The following is a 22,114-nucleotide window of genomic DNA, read 5'->3' as shown; positions in this document are numbered from 1 at the left end:
CAGAGAAGAAATCACTGCCCTGGCTGCTTCAATGACATCACCAGAGTCAGAACAGGAACCACTGGTCTCATAGGAGGTGGTTAGAATATCATGTGGCTTGGTGGTGGTATCCCAGAGCTGGAAGCAGCAGGGGGGGTGTCCCCAAGAAGAAACTCCCACAGAAGAACATATCCATCTTTGGTAGCTGATGGTCAGGTGAAAGGGTGGGGAATAAGGCAGTTGGAAGCAGTCATTCCTTATAAGTTGGTGGCACTACATAATTGGTGCCCTGGTCTCTGTGATCTTTGTTAACTTAAAGACCAGGGTCCAAAATTCTCTGATATCTTTCATTTAAGGACCTTGTGTGACCACTTAACTTCCTTTTCTAACCATTAGCAACTGTGCTGTAGCAACAGAAGTCTTCCACTAAGCTCCCACTTACACCATTCCTTTCACTGGATTTCCTGCTTCTAAGCTTTTGGTTCTCCCAAGGCTCAAAAACAATCCTCTTTCCTCTAGTTGACAACTTTAGTCATCCCTGCATTTGCAGAGGAAGACCTAAGCCACTATTCTCCCCAAACTTCCAAAGCTCTGACCCAACCCTTCCTCTTGATCCAACTCTCAGAGTCAAGCTATCTTCCTGCTTGTCTCCTCGCATCCCTTTCCATGCTATCCTGCTAGAGCCCCCGAAACTATGAGCATGTTCCAGGAGGCACTTCCAATACAGAGCAAACTCAATGGCTGTAGTTATAGGGCACCTTCGCTCCCACTAAAGAATCAATGAAGATTCCCCACACCACTAAAATACAGTGGCCTGAAGCCCCAGTCCTGGTCCTGCCACTAATTTTCTGTTTGACTTGGATAAGTACAGTCCCTCTTAGGGATTTATTTTCATCATTTCTAACAGGGTGAGGAGGGAGAAGATTAGTCATTGCTAAGGTCAAGGTTAGCTCTGAAAATTAAAAGGCAGTTTTGTGGCAAGAGCACAGACTTTGAACTATATAGACCCCATCTTCATATCCCCACCCACAGCTAAGTTACTGGTCCCTTATAGCAGTGAAATAGCATGTTCAAGTCTGCACAGTTCAATGCAGCAAAACCAGCACTCAAATCTCTGTGTAGGTCTGGGAGGACTCAGCTGAGCTCGTCCCCCTTCCTGGTTGCTGCTGGTCCCACGGCAATTATCAAGAGCCAGGTTACTGTTTTCTGCACTTTGTCAGCCTGGGTCCAAATTACTCACCTCCTCCCCAACCCCCAAGCAATTAGTGGTCCTTACCCTTCCTAGGAAACTCCAATAATAGAAAAAAGAAAGGGAGAGAGAGCAGAGAGATTTGAGAAGACATATGTGTTTAGGCTTTATGGTCCCAGTAGACTAGTTTTAAAGTTACCAACCCTTGGTATTTGTCTTATCAACGTAATCACACCAGTGCAAAATGACATGTATATACAGAAAGTCACTGCAGTGTTGTTTGTAATAGAATAAGATTTTAAACCACTTCCACCAATAGGGGACTGTTTAAGTAAATCACATTATATCCATACAGTGGAATGCTATGCAGTTGTAAAAAGAAATGAGGCAGCTCAGTATGTAATATTGAAAGGACTCCATGATAAATTAGGCATAGAAAGTGAGAAACAAAACACTGTGCATACATGAAGGCAAAATAATACATGTATGTATGTTTGTGCATGTGTATAAAATATCTTTTGAATGATATGTTTTTACCTACTCAGAAAAAAATGTAGCATCATTTTCAACTTTATTTCACTAATAGAGAAGAGGGACATGGATGAGCATCTATAGTTCTTCCTTAGCACAGGAAGTAGTGGGAGGGATTTGCAGCTATAGTCCTTGCAGACCTGAGCCGTAGAAAGATCTGACTCCTCAGTGTTAGGGTGACCAACAGATCTTGGTTTTCCCATGACTCTCCTGGGTTTAGCACTGACAGTCCTGGGGAAACTGGGACAATTGGTTACCTTCGCATTCTTCTGCTGCAGCCCTTAACAGCCAGGGTTGCTAGTGCCAAGGGGAAAGCTCCCAGTGTGGGATGAAAGAAATTGTGGCACAAGCCCCTGCCTCCACAATCCAGAAGAGACTCACACTTATAGAATGGCAGGCAAATGTTCTGTGAGATAGCCTCATCTAACAAGACAAGGAAATTGAGGCTCAGAGAGGTTAAGTGATTTGCCCAAGGTCACACAGCTAGTAAATGCTGGAGCCAGTCTGTCTGACTCCTGCCATGTCAAAAGGACCCTGGGGAATGTAAAACTTTCAGTGAAACAGCAGGTCTGGCCTTGTTTAAAGCCTAAAGCACCCAGAGTTGCATTTTAACCAAATCAAACATTGTTGCTCTGAATCAACTTCGGCAGGCCATTTTGGGAAATGGCTTTCTTCCCATCACCTCCACCCCCAAAGCAAAGAGAAGAGATGTTCCAGGTTTTTAGGCTGAAGGAGCCATAGGCAGGAACCTGGCTTCCCCAGCTGTGCTCATAGTAGAAGTCCAGTTCTCACTTGAAGAGTGATGACCTACTCATCCCCCAACTTGATCCACCTCCCTCCCAAGAGCAGCATGAGAAAGTAAAACAGAAGAGCAGCCAGCTAATAACAAATAGTGGTACATGTCATGATGCTTGCCTACTCTTTGATGGGTTGGGGGTGGAATTCAATTTGGCTATGTAATAAGAGCTCCTTTTGCTAGGAAAGAGTAAAAAACCTAAAGCCTCACCCATCAAAAACCCACTGAGCCACAGAAAAACAGACGTAGCAGATAGTCGCAGCTTTGGGGATTTGGGAGGAGCATAGGAAAAGGTCACAGCAGCAGCTGTACTTGCCCTTTCTCAATTAAGCAGCAGGCAGGTGTTAATTATATATGGGAAATTGGGCTGCTTTATAGACCCTGTTGAGATATTTTATAGAAGATGTTTAATAAATATGGGGCAAGGGAAATGCTTACCCTCACTACTGGCAATTAATTTGTACATGCTGAGTTGTAGAGCATCAGGGACAGAGATCATCTGTGCCAGGATGCAAGAGTTTCTGGGAATAATGGAGATTGGCTTATCAAAGAAGACCCGAAAGGAAACTGAAGCAGAGCTTTCCAAAGCTCTAGCTTCCTCTGCAAGGGCTGCTACAGTTTAGGCAAAGACATTTTGTGTAAACCTGAATTACCTATGCTTTGGTAGGTCCTGCATTCTTGGATCTGAATGAAGCTGATCCATCTCTGCGGTAACTGAACTCAACACCACACTCACTCCTACTACAAAACAGGCAACCTTGAGAGTTTAAGAGTAGACACTGCAGTGTTTCGGTTTTAACGTCAGATAGAACTGGCAGGAAGGAGTAGGAGGCTTGCCTGCAGTATGTTCCGGTTTAAGAAGCATCAGGTGTGTCACATGACATTTCAGTATGTACAAGGATCCTATGACCCTTCCTAACTCCTTCCTATCCACAGCATCAAAACGTTGCCACAGAAGTGTGGCAGCTTGGACCAAAAGGATTACGGGTGTGTTCCATTTTATGAAATAGTTGTATGCCTGTAAAGGTGGCCACCAAGAAAATCTCACATATAGAATCTTATTCCTCATTACCTTTCATAATAACATGAGAGATGCGTTCTTCTGACAAATATTTTCGCCCCAAGACACTGCAAAATCTCAGAAATGCAAAACAAACATTGACAATCTTATTTGAGAAGAAAAATTTCAAGCACCTCGATAATGTCTTAGAAATAAAAATATATGGACAAGCCACTTAAACTGAAGTTCAGGTTATCTTTCATAGGGCAGAATTGAGTTAGATGCCTTCAATACCTACTTCAAAGAGCTGCTGAGAGGATTCAATAACAAAAGTAAAAGCACTTTATCAATTGAAAGTGCTGTATATATGTGAATTCTCATCACTTTTCTAGTCAATCCTGGACAGTCACTTAAAAAAAAAAAACAAAAAAACAGGAGTTCTTTCCCACTATGGATTACCATTTGCCTCTTAGAGGGAAGCTCATTAACAGTTTTAGTACTGAATATTCAGAGCTGTTCATAGAACAGCTTTTAATCTTAGATATCTATGGTCTTGTCTTTCAGGACAAAGTTTGGAGATTAGTGTGTTCACTCTGTGGTGTGCATACTAATTAATCAGTCACTCCCTGTTTTCTTGTCATGGGCAGAGTAGTGGAAAGAGCATAGAGCCCACCAGCATTTTGTAATTGTGGTTCCTCAAGCAAAGTAACAGAAAACATCCAAGCCTCAGATTTACCTTCTGGAAATTGGAGGTACCACTGCACGGTTGTGGTGGAAGGTAATGAGATGATGTTATCTGCAAGCAGCCAGGAACTGGGAAACACTGTGCAAATCCTCTCATGGGATACAAGGGCTCTTCTTCCAAAGCCTCCCTTTGCAGGGTGTGTGTGTGCGTGTTTGTGTGTCTTCCAATTTTTGTCTCACATCCTTGTTAGGTTTAGTGGCCTTAAGCAGGTCAAGGTTTGTTTGCATGCACATATTTTATTGACTTGAGGCAACCCCTTGATTGAGTGATTTTTAGCTTCTGCTTGTTAAAATTGGGGCTGCTTATTGAGTTTTAAATAAAAAGTGGTTTATTTAAAAACAGGGGGATTGGGTTAGTAGGTAAGTTTCTCCCAAAGGTGGACAGAGTTGAAAAGGAAAAGAACTATAGGAACTTTACCTTTGTCCAACACAGATTTTGATATTTGTAGTTCAGAGTTGATGATATAGAGTCTGTGTTTAGAACTTAAGAAACTCTTATATGGCTTTCTAACCTTCATACCTACTATACATAAATCACATCAACATTTATCTGCTCCCACCATGGTAATATATATCTCATACGCAGGATCCTTACACACAGACTCTAAATTCATACACTGCAATCTCCTCTGACACTAGAAATACCCACCACTTAATTCACTTTGTCCTCTAGAGAAAGTGACAATAGTCATAGTTCAGAAATTGCAGACTGGTTGCTGTAGGTGGACTTTGGCCTGCATACATGTTTTGTTTGGCACTCAAAATTTTTTTTAAAAAATTAGTTAGTTGCTAGCATTTCAATATTACAAAACTTAACATAGATTTTAGCTCGTATTGCCAGCTTGTCTTGAAAAATGGAATGAGCTGGTAACACTGGTCAGCATTCAATCATAATAATCACCTAGAATTTAGTAGCAACTGATCTTGGTCTCTCCAGTTACCCTACTAGGTCTTGATGAGCCTTTTGTTACCAACCAGCCTTCTATGGATAATGACTAGATAGCCCTGTACTTAAAGCTGTGCATTCAAAGTCACCAGTTTAATATTATGGGACAGAGAGGAGATAATTGTGATTTGGCTGGTGTACCCAATGACAGGATATATGAGAAGATAGCCACTGTCTTGGTGGAACCCCTCATTTGAATCAGAAGGTAAACATTTAGAGCAATAAGCATGAAGCCTCCAAGGCTCTTTCAAATAATTCTCTGAGCTCACATAACTTTGTGTCTCTCTACATGAATTATCAGTCCCTCCTCCTCTACTCCCACTATCCTCATCTTTGAGGCAGGGAATGTGCCTGCAATTTCTTCAGCTACCCCAAAGGGCCCTGCCAAAGGTGGAGTCCATAGTAGAAGCTCAGAAAATATGAATGAAGCACTCTATTCAATGATACATGCACCACAAAGTCTTTTTTTCCTTTATCTTGACTATGACAAATGCTAGGTTCATGGAATGAGAAATGAAGGCTTTGATGACTTGCTGTGTCCTCAGATTAATAGATTAATTAATTAATTGGTTCACTGTGTCCTTGGGTGGATAACAGGATGTCATTAATTAGCAAGGTGCAGGTAAGAGAAGAAAAGAGAACATTTCTTTAGTACCAGGAAGGGGAATTAAAGAGTGATCATTACTAAGAGTTGATAGAAGGAAGCAGCTGGGGAGAAGAGGCTGAATTCTACTTATTTCAATATTTCAAATCACCAGGCTCTGAGAATTTTCTGAAGGGCAGAAAGCCCAGAGTTATGGGAATCTTCTGGAGGAAAAAATCCCCCTCCTCATTTCTCATTACTATCTCATCCCATCATGCCACGCCTGAAAGGAACAGAAAGAGAAGAGAGCTAGGTATGGCAGCAGCAGTAAGAAGAATGTTGAAGTTAAGGGAGGCTTTAAAGAAGTGAAGGGAAGCTTTAAACTGAAAATGGAGGGAAGGGGAAAATATCCACCCAAAAACTGTAAAATAAGCTATTACAGAGGACACTGTATATGACAAAAATAAGAACAGTATGAGAAGCATTTAATAATCAACAGAGTAGAATAACTTGAGAAAGGAGCAGAAATAATGGCCATGGTTTCAATGGTTGGAGCAGTTAAAATTTTGAACTTTAGTCTTTAGCAGAAAGGGATAATATGACTGCTTGGGTATCATGAAGACTTAGTGTGGAAGAATATATGGCATAGAGGTGAGGAAGTTAGGATAGAGAAAATTAAATACCATCATTGAGAGTATATACTGTAGGCCACCAGACCAGAGAAAGGAAAGACTGATGTAATTGCAATGCTTAGAAAAGTTGTTTTCTCATTGATGACTCAGTTTCAAAAATTTAAATATAATTTCTCATTCTCCCTGCCAGCTTTTCCCTTCCCACAAGATCTTACTGTTCACTTTGTCTTGACTCTTTCGCACCATTTTTTTGTAAGCATCTCAAGGGTATTACAATAACCTTGAAACTCCCATAAATTATCAAGAGGACTCAGATAAACTTTCCTCATGAACCAACTTTACAATTGACATACAGAGGTTCTATAAGTACTATCTTATTGATTAGAGAATTGAACAGAGAGTGTAATAGATGTGTGTATATTTGGGAGAACAGGAGTAGCAAAGGATTGCTTAGATCAGGGTCCCAAGCTCAAATGCCTGCTGGAGTCAGGCACCCCAATCTGAAGGGAGCATCTGCTACTCTGTTCCAGCAGATTGTTGCCATGTGAAAATATAGGTTCACACTGTTACCAGATTTTCTGTTGGTTTTTTTTTTTTTTTAAGAAACAGGAAACTTGAATTTTTCTATGAAATCTTCTTTTAAATATTATCAACTAATTAAAAACTGAAAAACACTAGGTAGGCCAAACAAAACACTTCCACAACCACTCAGTGGTGAATTCTAATTTAGATTATGGATGTAATTCATGGTAGAGCCTTGATTTGGTGACTAAAACTAAGCCTGGCTCTTTGTCCATTCAGTATGGGTTTAGTTCCAGCTTTGTGGATGTGAATATTTCTCCCAAATGGCAATCTTGTATGTTGGTTTGTATCCTATAAATGTAACCGAGAACTTCCTCAGGGTAAAAATAGTAAATAGATTCTATGCTTGGTTAGAGTCAGTCAGTTCAGTAAGTAAGTGAAAAAGTGACCAGACTATGAGATACATAAAGAAAATAATCAGAAGGTAGTTCCTTTTTGGTACTTGTTTTTCTTTCTCACCAGATAATAAATCCCTTGAAGGTCATAGTAAAGACTTTGGATTTGGTTCTGAAAATGTTAGGAAGCTATTGGAGTCTCGTGAGCAAGGAATGGATGTGATCCAACTTAATATTTTAAAAGGAACATTCTAAAACTGATAGGAATGGTCTAGAGCTACAACCTGGAGCTTTCCTGAATATCTGCCGTTGCTGAACTCAGCGTTTTCCCCTATTACTTATCCTCTCCTAGAAATGTTGTTCTTATATTTTTGTGTTCATGTCCCTCTTCCCCATCCCCTACCACCAGTGGAGATGTTCTCCGTGGTTCTTGGGCCAAATATCCTAAGGAATTTAGAGCCTATATCAACATGAATGTGTTTTCCAAGGGTAACCAATTCCTCTTCTGACTGAATTAACTTCCTTGTATTTTTGTCTGCCTCTCAGGCCATTTCTCAGATATGTGACAGAGATAGAGCCTTCCAGATACCTGATATTCTTAACTGAGAGAACAAGTGATATGATCTTGCAAATTCATCTAATTATTCAGCATTATGCTTTTATTTTTCAGAAAATACTGAAGGAAGGACCTCTGCTGAAGAACTGTAATTCCTTCAAGAGATGGAAGCTTAGATATTTTCTGGTTCGAGGACAAAGGCTCTGTTTTGCACACCATCCTGCAGTAAGAAAATATATAAGATATATAGAATATTTATTCTATAGAATATCTATATAATCTTGTCATTGGGTGAGTGGGTGGGGATGCCAGGAAATGTTTGTGAGGGGAAATAGGCCAATAGGTAAAGACATGTTGGCAAACATCAAGGTAGAAGTTGAGATCTTCTGTTTTTCCTTTAACTTGTCCTTTTGGGCCAAATGAGGGACACTTTTCTCTCCCTTCCCTTTCCTCTGTCCCTTACCTTTTATAGATTCCTCAATTAGCTTCTACATCAGAACCAACTACACAATTTGTGGTGCCCAGTACAAAATGAAAATGCAGGGCCCCTTATTTAAAAAGCAAGGAAAAAATGTCATTAAAGATATTAAAATATAAGGCAATGATTAGTCATGGCATCTTTTATTTGTTGTTTAATGTCATTCTAAGAAAAAATAAAATTTTAAATTATTAGTATTTTTGCCATTCATCTGTATATTATACAATGCCAGTTTTAAAAGCAAATATAAAAGCATTTAGCTCATATGAAAAACCACCAAAATTATATAATTTGTATTTAGTAGCTCATACACACATATATATTTTGTTCTCACCAGTATAAAACACCAGCTCAACTGTTTTTATTTCACATCTTGATACTTATACATTCTACTGACACCCTGACTGAAAGAAAAAGGAAATATGGGCTGCCCTATCTTTCCCTTTCCTTCAGTGTTACCATTTTCAGCATAAATTATTGGCTAATATAGGGAAGTAACATAAGTAAGAAAGAACACAATAGGGTGCCTTGGTTGTTCATATTTCTTAGAACACCATTGCCTTTTTCTCTGTTTGAGGCAAGTTCTAGTTTCTACAGAAAGTGTGGATTCTCAGGGCTATAAGCTCCCTTACTTACTCAGTCATAGATGTAACATGCTTACCTTGTACTTGCTTTGAGTCTCGTTGAACTCCCACACATCATGGGTCCACTGGAATTCTATGCTCATGGGCATCATGAATCTAAATGGAGTGACAAGACATGGGGTGGACATGCAGATTGTGCATATCTCCTCTGCTTATGTTCATGAGTGATTGTCCCATTGGACTTCATTTCCAAAACATGTTCAAAGATGAAATTATTAAAAGTTTCAAGATTGTAACAGCAGAGCATTAAACCAAGTGCAGGGCCCTTCTGAACATGGGGCCTTGTATGAATGCACAGGCTACATACCAGTGAAGGCAGCCCTATCTGTATTCATAGTACTGCTTTTCTTGCTGCTGGCTGGATGTTAGCTATTATAGCCAACATATAAGGAGACACAGGCCTCAAACTGGATAGGACTAGCAACAAAGTCAAAGGCTGCCAGATGATAAAACAGGAGCTAATAACTCCTATCTGCTCCAGTAGGCCCTTAGCTAGACCATATCCCATTATCTTCTCTAGCATAAACCCTTAGTTTTGAATATTTCTGAACCACCTAAGCCTTCCTGTAAATCCACATAAGAGTTTTAGGAAGAGTTGTATTTTGTTTTAGTTTGGTTTGGTTTTTGTATGTCACATGATATATCAACAAAAATCATGATGCTAAATAAATCCCAGCACTCAAGTCAAACAAATGATTGGCTCATGACTGCCAAAAATGTCTATTAGTGTGTGTGTGTGTGTGTGTGTGTGTGTGTGTATGTGTGTGTGTTTACCTTTTAGTATCTCTTGACATTATTAACCAGATGTTTTTTTTTCCTTCTCCCTCTTATCTCTTTCCAGTTTGCACGCTTTGAAACAATTGATCTGTCTCAGGTTGCCTTAGCAGAAAGCAGCTGTAGAAATCTTTGCCATAGTTTTTGTGTAAGTAATATTGGAAATGACTGAATGGGTAGGGGTGTGAGCTAGCTGAGTAGAGGGGTTGCCATACCCATGTGTTGCCTCCGGAGTTCAGGTTTCCCAAGCCTCCTTTGATCCCAAAGTGTGTGTGGAAATCCACTTAAAGTAGTAATGCAAAATGAGTGCTGAAGATTATTCATGTAAACATTTTCTACCAGCCCATTGATAGAGAGGGAAAAGTGATGTTCCTTATTCTCTATTACCTGCCTGATATAAAGCTGAACTGATTTCTGGGTGGTGGGGAGAATGAGTATTACAAAAAATCAATCCTCCTGGTGAAGTTGATTTAGAAGATTTATCATTGGGAGGTTTTCAAGAGACTGCTAATATGCTGTAGAACATATCAAGATAATCAAGCTACATGACACTCTCTCCTTTGATGAAGTAGATAAGAACCTAAATCCAAAGTGAAAACTACCTTATGCTGAGATTACTGATGAGAGCACCTCAAAGGAAGCAGAAGATTTTCAAGGGATTCAAGGGTTTGGCACTGCTGAAATGTCACACGTCTTTGCTTATTTAAGTGAATCGAGACCACAAAGCTCACTGAAAAATAGCAAGTCCATTGGCTCAGGAATTCTCCTACCCACCTCCTTCTAGAACTGTCTTCTCCCAGCCTCAATAGTGGATTATGGACACTAGGGTTCCTCTTCAGGAGGGTGATACTTAGCAGACTAAAGAGCTACAGGCCCAATACCCCACTTCTGTGGCTGGTCCACATTCCATTCTCTGTTGAAAGGAAAGCAGTAGGATATAAGAGGGGAGACCCTACTATCATTTCTCTCTCTCATTACATCACACTGACCTAGGGTAAGGTTGAGACTTCTGTTGACCCAGTCCCAAAAATCTCAGCCTTTGGGTGATGAGCATATAAGCTAATGTTTTCCGTCTTTATTCTAGAGGAGAAATACCAAGGACTAGGATGCCCCTTAGCCTAATTAAAACACAGAGGCACCATTGATCAGCCCCACACAAGAATGGGTTTGGACCAAAGGTGTGGCTGTTATCATAATTCCCACTAGATTCTATTCCCATCTATCACAGAATCATGCTGTGCTACATGCAGAAGGAGAAGGAAATTGCTTGCTGGTGTAGTGAGCTCTAGTTCCAAGATTTGGGGGGCTGGTAGTAAAGGCAAGTAGGGCCATTGAAGCAATCACTGATGCTGTAGCCATCTGTGTCCCTCCTGCCTTCTGGGAAAAGACCAAGTCCTGACCATGGCCTACCTCTGCTAGACCCTCAACATGGCTTTCTCATTATTCTTGCCAGGGTTCATATACCAACCAGGATTAAGAGACATAATGGTAAAGTTCTCTTCAGGTTGTCCTTGACTATAAGCAAGAAAGAAACTGGATTTTTAGACTCTTCACTATTTTAACTCTCCCCTCAAACAGAAAGAGGCAGACCCTGCTGAAGCATATACCCTTTTAGCATTTTTAAGTAGACAAAGCAGCAGTAAGTGAGTAGGATTTTCAGGCAACCTCACTGGAGTTATAGATGGTGCATGGCTTAGTGTTTAAGAACATGTATTCTGGAGTCAAAGAATCTAGATTTTAATTCTAGCTCAGCTTTCTACCTGCTAGGTGGCCCTGGGGCAGGTCATTAAACTCCCTTTGCCTTGGCTTTCCTTACTATGAAATGAGAAAAATAATAATGCCCATCTCATGGGTCATGATGAAGATTGAAATAAATAATATACATAAAGTGTAATAGAGCAGTGCCTGGCACATGGTAAATGCCATTAAAGTGTTATTTATTACTATTATCATTATTATTTTGGGTAGGTATTTGAGAATTTCTGTCTTACATTTAAGTGGCTCTGGGAATTTCTGCCTTACATTTAAGAAGTAGCTTGGTAGACCTGTCTAGTCCTTGGAGAGTTCACAGGCTATATTTGGGGGCAAAGTTGTGGAATGTGAACCAGCTAATAATGTGACTTTTTGTTTAGGTGATCACACCACAACGAAAAGTTACCCTGGCTGCACCCAACCGGAAAGACATGGAAGAATGGATTAACGTCATAAAAACTGTCCAACAGGGAGAAATTCGTAAGGTAAGGGAAATAGTAGAGAATTCACACAACTTTCAGAAGTAAACATTTAATTGATTGCAATAGTTAAGCCACATTTCAAACAGAGAAATAATAAGATGGAAGTAGAGACCATGTGGTCAGGAATTACAGATGGATATCATTAGGAAACCTGTTTAGAACTATTTATAAAAAAAAGTAATTCACTCAGACTTGACCTTGGTAAGTATGTGGTTTAGATAATTCTGTACAATCCACTTGATATGTAGATGTCACTGTATGCCCAATGGATGAGGCACTCAAGATGTATGTGAGCAGCTAACTTAGATGTTCTTATGTTAGCAAATCTGCAATCAGCAGTTTTGACCCGGGTCTGCTGAGTGACTATAGTAACAGCTAACGAAACTGAGGCTCACAAAGAAGAAAGAAACAAAGATGAAACAACTACTCAGTAGCAATGAAATAACCACTCAGGAGCAAAGGCAGGATTTGGACCCAGGCTGTGTGACTCTAAATGACACTATGTCATTTTGCCTTTCTGTTCACTGTCCACCACAAAAGAAATGTAGGAGGAAGAGCAAGGAGCAGTCCTCTCCAAAGCTTAGCAGAGTTCTTCTTCTTAGTAATAACAAACCCCAAGCCACTGGTCCCTGCAGCAAATGTACACCATTCAAACTCTGGGCTATGCCCTCAATCCACTCTTCTGAAGGCCTACCATAGTTAGAAGTTATGTAAGCTTCAAGAGGGGAAAGATTTTTGTCATTTGATTTCTTATATCAGTGTCTGGCACATAGTAGAGGTGCAATAAATATTTGTTGAATGAATAAATGAATCTGAGGGTAATCATGGAGCCAGGGTTTAGAAAGAAAATGATACATGGTTCATCCTAAAGCAAAGTTCTGCTGTGCAGGTCTTGGAGATAAAGGGGAAGATGAATCCACCCTTAAAAAGAAGCTGATATTTTAAATAACTAGCAAAGGGTAGAGGATTATTAACAGGCATTTGGGATAGAAGAGTGGTGATGATGGGTTTTATAAGCAAAAACAATGCCATGGAAAAAACCATGTGTTCTCATTTCTCTAGGACTTCTCAGGCTTTTGACCACTTACTTTCATAGCTATATACTCTGCTACTCATGGGCTATGAGTACATGACAAGCTGACCGAACTGAGGCTTAAGTATCTTTCCACATATCAGTAAGGCCTCTCCCAGGCCTACATTGTCTATGCATAAACGAGAGATTCTTGCTTAGAATCTGATGATGGTCTTTCATGAAATGCTCTCATCATTTTACTCCTTTGTTGTTTTCTTCTTCCTTTCCTAATAGAGAAACTCATCCCATTCCTCCCCTCCACTCCCATTAAGCCCACTATGGCACAGCATTAGTGGTAGCTACAAGAAGTTGTGATTTCCATGCTCCTCTTCCATTATCATCCCTAAGGGCCAATTCCATTCCTTCCCTTGGTTTATCTCTATCCAAGCTGGAGCACTTCTCATGAAAGACACACTTTCAATTTGGCATAAAATTTTACATAGGATATTTTTAATTTCAACTATTAGTTTAGAAATGAAAAAGCTTCTAGAGAAAGCCGTCAGAGCGTTGATGTGCCATTCCTGATTCAACTGAATTAAAGATCTAGGAATTGACTACCTAGCATAAACTAGAAAGGAAAAAAATGATCTGCCTGTTTATTCTCTTGGAAGAATCATGTTTCAGGTTGCAATCACAACCTCTGTGAAGCTGTCCAGGGACCTAAATCTATTAAGGAACACTTTTAGCTGATAGTGAAATGTCTCAGCACGAGCATCTTAGCAATTCATCTTGCATGAGTCTTAAAGAGTCAAATATGCTTTCTGTCATATGTACCTAATCTCTAATGGTCTCTTCTATCCTCTGTCGCCACCAATGCCTGATATAGGGTGAAGGAAGATTAATTATGGACTTAGTGGTTTATTAAAGTCACTATAAAGTAATTAGATAACCTACTAGAAAATAGGCAGTACACATTAAGGAATAAGCCCTTATTAGGCCCCCAGTTCTCTTCCATAGAGAGTTGAAAAGAAGGTGTGGCTTTGGTTCCTGGCCCCAATGAGCTTTTTAGGTAATTGGGAAGACAAGGTATACACAAAGAAACAGTTAAATGACAGTATTTGAGATAAATAATAGTTTTCAGACATGTTACAAGACAGTGCATGATTGATTGCCAGATGAATGAAGCAGACAGTAAAGTGGTATAAGAGTTCAGGAGAGAAAAGTATGGGATGGAGTTCTCTGGGAAGAGTTAATAGAGGATAGATTTGAGACTGACCTTGAAAGATGAATAGGATTTTATTGGTGACAGGGAATTAAGGGTAGGGGGGAGTCCTAAACAGGGGAATTAATGTAAGCAAAAGCTGAGTAACAGAAAAAGAGAAACTTTTGTAATAGAGTAAAAGAGGAACTCCATTTGACCATAAGAGTTTGGGAAAGTTAGTTTGAGAAATGTCTGGAGAGGTTGCCTGAGCCTGATGGTAGAGGACTATCAATGCCAGGATAAAGAGTGGTGAAGAATTGCAATATATCAAAGTTCAGTTTAAAGATGGATTGGAAAAGAAAGAGAGTTTATCAAAGGGATACTTTAGAAATACAAGCTGGATTAGATGAGGGAAAAACTGGAGGCCAGAAGATCATAAAGGAAGCTAGAGATTAATTCAGACAAGACAAAGTTAAGCTCCAGATTGAAGATAGAAAGGGCAGACAAATAGTAGATACTGAGATGGAGGTGGGGATAATCTAAATATTTGAAAGAAACAAAGGAGAGAGAGGAGTTATAAACAGATAAAAGGTTTGAGCCTGGGAGACTTAAAGAAAGAATAGGCAGAAGCAAATTGGAAATAAAGAGCTGCTTAGAAGACTAGATTAAAAGGTTAGCTCTTTCTAATGAATTGTCATGGATCCATCGACTATAGGAATAGGAATAGACCTTAAAAGTCATCTAGACTCCAGGTCTAAAGCATCTTTAGATCAAGTCATGCAGCCTTTATTTAAATGCTTCCAAAGATGGGGAACTAAGTTTCTTACAAAAGAGTCCATTCTTGACAATGACTTCCCTTGTGGAGGAAAAGGAGAACAGGAGGACCAAGCAGCCCTCACCACCAAGGAGCCCAACAGCCCTTACCACCACTATGGAAACCCATAGCCTTGGCCAATGAGGTCCCCTGCAGTCTTTGCCAACACAGGCCTCAGCTGATGGAGCTCCACAGAGACTTTGCTGCTGTCCCATCCCTGAAGCAGGAATTGCTCCTGCACACCCTAGAGCCAGAGCTGCCTTATCCAACCCAAATTAGTACCCTCACACCCACCTATGGGTAAAAGTCTTTATCCCAAAATGAGTCTGTAGAGTCTGGAAGAGGTGACTGCTCCATCACATGTGAAGACATCAACACAAGAGTACCAAAAACATTAAAAAATCAAGAAAACAGAACACCATCAAAGAATTAACAATAATTTTCCAGTAATTGATATCAAAGAAATAGAGATCTACGAACCTCCTGAAAGAGAATTCAAAATAATTATTTTAAGGAAGTTCAGTGAGCTACAAGAGAGCACAGATGCACCATTCAGTAAAACCAGGAAAACAGTACATGAACAAAATCAGAAGCTCAACAAAAAGATAGAAATCATTTAAGAAGAGCCAAACAAATTCTGGTGCTGAAGAATACAATAAATGGAATGAAAAATGCAGCAGGGAGCCTTAACAGAAGACTTGATCAAGCAGAAGAAAGAATCTACAAATAGGTTATTTTAAATCAGTCAGAGAAGAAAAAAGAATGAAAAAGCATAGAGAAAAGCAAACAAATATATGCATTATGGGAGTCCAAGAAGAAGGGAAAGGGGCAGAAAGCTATTTAAAAAAATAATGGTTGAAAACTCCCCAAATCTTGGGAGGAAGATGGAAATCCAGATTCATGAAGCTCAAAAATCTTCAAACAAGATCAACCCAAAGAAGACTACACCAAGACATAATCAAATTGTTAAAAGTCAAGAACAAAGAAAATTTTGAAAGCAGCAAAAGTAACCCATCACATATAAGGGAACCCTAATAGGACTATAAACAGTTTTCTCAACAGATACCTTGCCCATCAAGAAAGAGTGAGATGATGTAATCAAAGTACTGAAAGAAAAAAAACACATACAGGAATACTGTGCCTGGTAAAATCATCCTTTAAAATGAAGGAGAGGGGGGCGCCTGGGTGGCTCAGTCATGAAGCATCTGCCTTCGGCTCTGGTCATGATCCCAGGGTCCTGGGATCGAGCCCCACATCGGGCTCCCTGCTCCACGGGAAGCCTGCTTCTCCCTCTCCCATTGCCCCTGCTTGTGTTCCCTCTCTCGCTGTGTCTCTCTCTCTCTCTGTCAAAAAATAAATAAAATCTTTTTAAAAAAATTAATAAAATAAAATAAAATAAAATGACGTGAAGGAGAGGGGCGCCTAGGTGGCACAGTCGGTTAAGCGTCTGACTCTTGGTTTTGGCTCAGGTCATGATCTCAGGGTCCTGGGACTGAGCCCTGTGTTAGGCTCCATGCTTCACATGGAGTCTACTTGGGATCTTCTCTCCCTTTCCCTCTGCCCCTCCCCCCAGTTCTCTCTCTCTCTCTCTCTCTCTCTCTCTCTCTCAAATAAATAAATCTTTTTAAAAATAAAATAAAATGAGGGGTGCCTGGGTGGCTCAGATGGTTAAGCGTCTGCCCTTGGCTCAAGTCATGATCCCGGGGTCCTGGGATCGAGCCCCACATTGGGCTCCCTGCTGAGCGGGGAGCCTGCTTGTCCCTCTCCCTCTGCCTGCTGCTTCCCCTGCCTGTACATTCTCTCTCTCTCTGTCAAAAAGAAATAAAATCTTTTAAAAAAATAAAATAAAATAAAAGGAGAGATAAAGTCTTTCCCAAACAAAAACTGAAGGAGTTTGTCACCACTAGACCTGCCTTACAAGAAATGTTTAGAAGAGTTCTTCAAAATTAAATAAAAACACACTAAATGTTATGAAAGCATAAATCTCACAAGTAAATGTAAATATATAGATGTATAAGGATTAATAGAACACTGACAATTTATGTATTAATTTATGTAGTGGATAAACTACTTATAACCCTAAAATAAAAGTTAGTAGGTAAAACTTTGTTAATGGATACACAATATAAAAATAAGCAAACTCTGCCTACAAGAACACTAAGTGTATGTGTTGGGGGGAGTAACAGTGTAATGTTTTTGTATGTTAATGAAGTTAAATTGTTAACAACTCAAAATAGAAGGTTACAACTTGAGATATTTTATACAAGCCTTGAGCTACCTCCCAAAATAAACAACTATAATAGATACACAAAAGATAAAGAGAAGAAAACCAAAACAAATTACCACAAAAAATAATCCTTAATAATAAAGGAGGACAACAAGAGAAGAAGACAGGGTCAAAACAACCAAAAGACATACAGAAAACAAATACCAAAATGGTAATAGTGAATTTTCACTTATCAATAATTACCTTAAATATAAATAGATTAACTTCATCAATCAAAAGACATGGAGTAGGGCGCCTGGGTGGCTCAGTTGGTTAAGCGACTGCCTTCGGCTCAGGTCATGATCCCAGGGTCCTGGGATCGAGTCCCACATCGGGCTCCCTGCTCTGCGGGGAACCTGCTTCTCCCTCTCCCACTCCCCCTGCTTGTGTTCCCTCTCTCGCTATGTCTCTCTCTGTCAAATAAATAAATAAAATCTTTAAAAACGATCTTTGTGAGAGGAAACAGAGTATAATACTCTAGCTCCACCCATGTTGTTGCAAATGGCAAGATTTCATTCTTTTTTATGGCTGAGTAATACTCGATTGTGTGTGTGTGTGTGTGTGTGTGTGTGTGTGTGTATATATATATATATATATATATATATATATATACCATTTCTTCTTTATCCATTCATCAGTCAATGGACACTGGCTGTTTCCATATCTTGGCTATTGTAGGTAATGCTGCTATAAACATTGGGGTGCCCCTTTGAATTAGTATTTTTGTATTCTTTGGGTAAATACCTAGTAGTGCAATTGCTGGAATAGGGTAGTTCTATTTTTATTTTTAGGAATCTCTATACTGTTTTCCAGAGTGACTACACAAGTTTGCATTTCCACCAACAGTGCAAGAGGATTCCCCATAAGTCAGTCAGAGAGACAAACAGCTTATGATTTCACTCATATGTGGAATTTAAGAAACAAAATAAGTGAGCATTGGGGGAAAAAAGAGAGAGAGAGGCAAATCAGAAACAGACTCTTAACTATAGAGAACAAACTGATGGTTACCAGTGGGGAAGTGGGTGAGGGGATGGGTTAAATAGGTGGTAGGTATTAAGGAGTGCACTTGTGATGAGCCCCGAGTATTGTATGGAAGTGTTGAACCACTATATTGTACACGTGAAATTAATATTACACTCTATGTTAACTAACTGGAATTTAAATAAAAACTTTTAAAAAAGACATGAATTGGCTGAATGCATAAGGAATAAGATCCAGAAATATGCTGTCTACAAGAGACTCACTTTAGATGGGCATTAAGGAGGGCACATGATGTGATGAGCACTGGGTGTTATACACAACTAATGAATCATTGAATGCTACATCAAAAACTAATGATGTACTATATGTTGGCTAATTGAATTTAAATTAAAAAAAATAAAGAAATCATGGGCCAAAAGTGAAGGGATGAAAACAGATATTTCATGCAATTGGTAATCAAAAGAAAGCAAGGGTGGCTATACTTATATCAGACAAAATAGATTTTAAGACTAAAACTGTTTTTAGAGACAAAGAAGGGCATTATATAATGGTAAAGGGGTCAGTTCAACAGGAAAATATAACAATTATAAAAATATATGTACCCAACACCAGAGTACCTAAATATATAAAGCAAATAATGACAGATCTGAAAGCAGAAATTGACATCAATACAATAATTGTAGGGAACTACAATCTACAATAATGTATAGAACATGCAGACAGAAAATCAATAAACAGTTGACTTGAATAACACTATTGACCAAATGGACCTAACTGACATATACAGAAATTTCCACCCAACAGCAGCAGAAGACACATTTTTTCAAGAGTGCATGGAACATCCTCTAGCATAGATAATATATTATGCCACAAAACAAGTCTTAACAAATTTAAGAAAATAGAAATCATTCCAAGTATCTCTTCTGACCATAATGGAATTAAATAGAAATAAATAACACCAAGAAAATGGGGAAATTCATGAATACATGGAAACTAAACAGTACACTTTAAAAAAAAATGTTTTTATTTATTCAGGTACTTTCTACACCCAACATGGGGCTCAAACTCACAACCTCAAGTCAAACGTCACATGCTCTTCTGACTGAGGCAGCCAGGTGCCCCTAAACAGTATCCTTTTGAACAAACATTGGGTCAAAGAGGAAATCCAAAAGGAATTTTAAAGTACCTTAAGAAAAACAAAAATGAAAATATAATATACCAAAACTTAGGCATGTAGCAAAAGCAGTTATAAGAGAGAAATTTATAGCAATAAGTGCCTCCACTAGAAAAGAAAGGCCTCAAAGAAGCAACCTAACTTTACACCTCAAGGAGCTAGAAAAAACAACAAACTAAGCCCAAATTTAGCAGAAGCAAAGAAATAATAAAGATTAGACAATGAAATCAAACAGATAAAAAATTATAAAAAGCCAACAAAACAAAGAAGTGCTCTTTTTGAAAAGAACAAAATTGACAAATCCTTAGCTAGACTAACTAAGAAAAAAAGAGAGAAGATTCAAATAAATAAAGTCAGAAATGAAAGAATAGACATTACAACAGATGCCTCAGAAATAAAAAGGATCACAAGAAACTATTATAAACAAACGAGATAACCTAAAAGAAATGGGTAAATTCCTAGAAACTTACAAACTACTAAAACTGAATCAGGAAGAAATAGAAAACCTGAATAGACCAATAACAAATAAGGAGATTGAATCAGTAATCACCAATCTCCCAATGAAGAAAAGCCCAGGAACAAAAAAAGAAAAGCCCAGGACCTGATGGCTTCATGGGTGAATTCTACCATTCAAAGAAAAATTAATACCAATCTTTTCTAAATTCTTCCAAAGTTTAGATACTAAACCAGATACTGACACCAAAACCAGGTAAAGACACTACAAGAAAAGAAAACCACAGGCCAGTATCCCTGATGAACATGAATACAAAAATCCCTAGGAAAATATTAGCAAACTGAATTCAGTAGTACATTAAAAAGATCATACATTATAACCAAGAGGGATTTATCCCAGAAATGCAAGAGTGGTTCAACATAGATAAATTGATCATTCTGATACAATACATTAACAAGGTGAAAGAAAAAAAAACACATGATCATCTCAATAGATGCAGAAAAAGCATTTGACAAAGTTCAACACCTATTCACCAAAATTTTTAACAAAATAGGAATAGAAGAATCTTGCCTTAAGACAATAAAGGCTATAATGAAAAGCCCATAGCTAACAACATAATGACAAAAACTGAAAGTTTGCTTTCTAAGATCTGGTACAAGGCAAAGATGCCTACTCTCACCACCTTTTTTCAACATAGTACTGGAAATCCAAGCCAATGTAATTAGTCAAGAAAAAGAAATAAAAAGCATCCAAATTAGAAAGAAAAAAAGTAAAATGGTCTCTCTTTGCAGATGACACAATCATATACATAGGAAAATTGAAAGCTTCAACAAAATTTTTTTATTAAGTTTTTATTTTAATTCCAGTGTAGTTAAAATACAGTGTTATATTTCAGGTGTACAATATAGTGATTCAACATTTTCATACATCACCCAGTGCTCATTATGACAAGTGCCCTCCTTAATCCCTATCACCTACTTAACGCATTTCCCCACCTCCCCTCTGGTAAGCATCAATTTGTCCTCTATAGTTAAGAGTCTGTTTCTTGGTCTCTCTCTTTCTTTGCTTCTTTGTTTTGCTTCTTAAATTCCACATATGAGTGAAATAATATGGTATTTGTCTTTCTCTGACTGACTTATTTCACTCAGCATTATACTCTAACTCCATCCCTGTTGCTGCAAATGGCAAGATTTCATTCTTTTTTATGGATGAATAATATTCAACTGTGTGTGTGTATTATATACATATATACATATATGTGTGTGTATCTATGTATATCACATTTTCTTTATCCATTTATCCATTGAGGGACATTTAAGTTGTTTCCATATCTTGGCTATTGTAAATAATGCTGAAATAAATATGGGAGGGCTGATATCTCTTTGAGATCTTGATTTCATTTCCTTTGGATATATACCCAGAAGTGGGAATGCTGGAACATAAGATAGTTCTATTTTAAAATTTTTGAAGAATATTCATACTGTTTTCCATAGTGGCTGCACCAATTTACATTCTTACCAACAGTGCACAAGGGTTCCCTTTTCTCCCTATCCTCATCCTCATTTGCTATCTTTTGTCTTTTTGATAATAGCCACTCTGAGTTGAGATGATATATTACTGTGGTTTTTTTTAATTCCAGTATAGTCAACATACAGTGTTACATTAGTTTCACGTGTACAATATAGTGATTCAACAATTCCGTATGTCACCTGGTGCTCATCATGACACATGCAATTCTTAATGCCCATCATGGGGATGGATAAAATAGGTAAAATATCATTGTGGTTTTATATATATCTACACACATCTTCTTTATCCATTCAACTATCAATGGGCACTTGAAGCCATGACAAAATTGTTAGAACTAATAAATGAATTCTATAAAGTTGTAAGATGTGAAATCAACATACAACAATCAATCAGGTTCCTATACATAAACAATGAACTATTTGAAAAAGAAATTAAGAAAAAAGCCAGTTCACAATAGCAACAAAAATAATAAAATACTTGGGAATAAGCTTAACCAAAGAGGTGAAAGACCTGTACACTGAACATTATGAAACATTGATGAAGGAAATTAAAGAAGACATAGATAAATTGAGAGATCTCCCATGTTCATGGATTGTAACAATTAACACTATCAAAATGTTCATACAAAGTGATCTACAGATTCAGTGCAATCTTGATCAAAATTCCATTGGCATTCCTT

General features: G+C 38.5%; 1 protein-coding gene across 1 annotated transcript in view; it reads left to right on the top strand.

Annotated features, from left to right (window-relative positions):
* The window catches only part of DGKK (diacylglycerol kinase kappa), a 147,824-nt gene that overhangs the window by 34,880 nt on the left and 90,830 nt on the right, over positions 1-22,114 (top strand). The window contains exons 2-4 of the mRNA XM_032397941.1: positions 7,988-8,098; positions 9,837-9,917; positions 11,902-12,006. Of these exons, the coding sequence (XP_032253832.1) occupies positions 7,988-8,098; positions 9,837-9,917; positions 11,902-12,006 (297 nt within the window). The remainder of the gene's footprint in view (positions 1-7,987; positions 8,099-9,836; positions 9,918-11,901; positions 12,007-22,114) is intronic.

Source organism: Phoca vitulina, unplaced genomic scaffold (genome assembly GCF_004348235.1).
Source record: "Phoca vitulina isolate PV1807 unplaced genomic scaffold, GSC_HSeal_1.0 scaffold107, whole genome shotgun sequence".
NCBI lineage: Eukaryota > Metazoa > Chordata > Mammalia > Carnivora > Phocidae > Phoca > Phoca vitulina.
The sequence above is the reverse complement of the archived record's forward strand: the minus strand, read 5'-3'. Positions and strand labels throughout refer to the sequence as shown.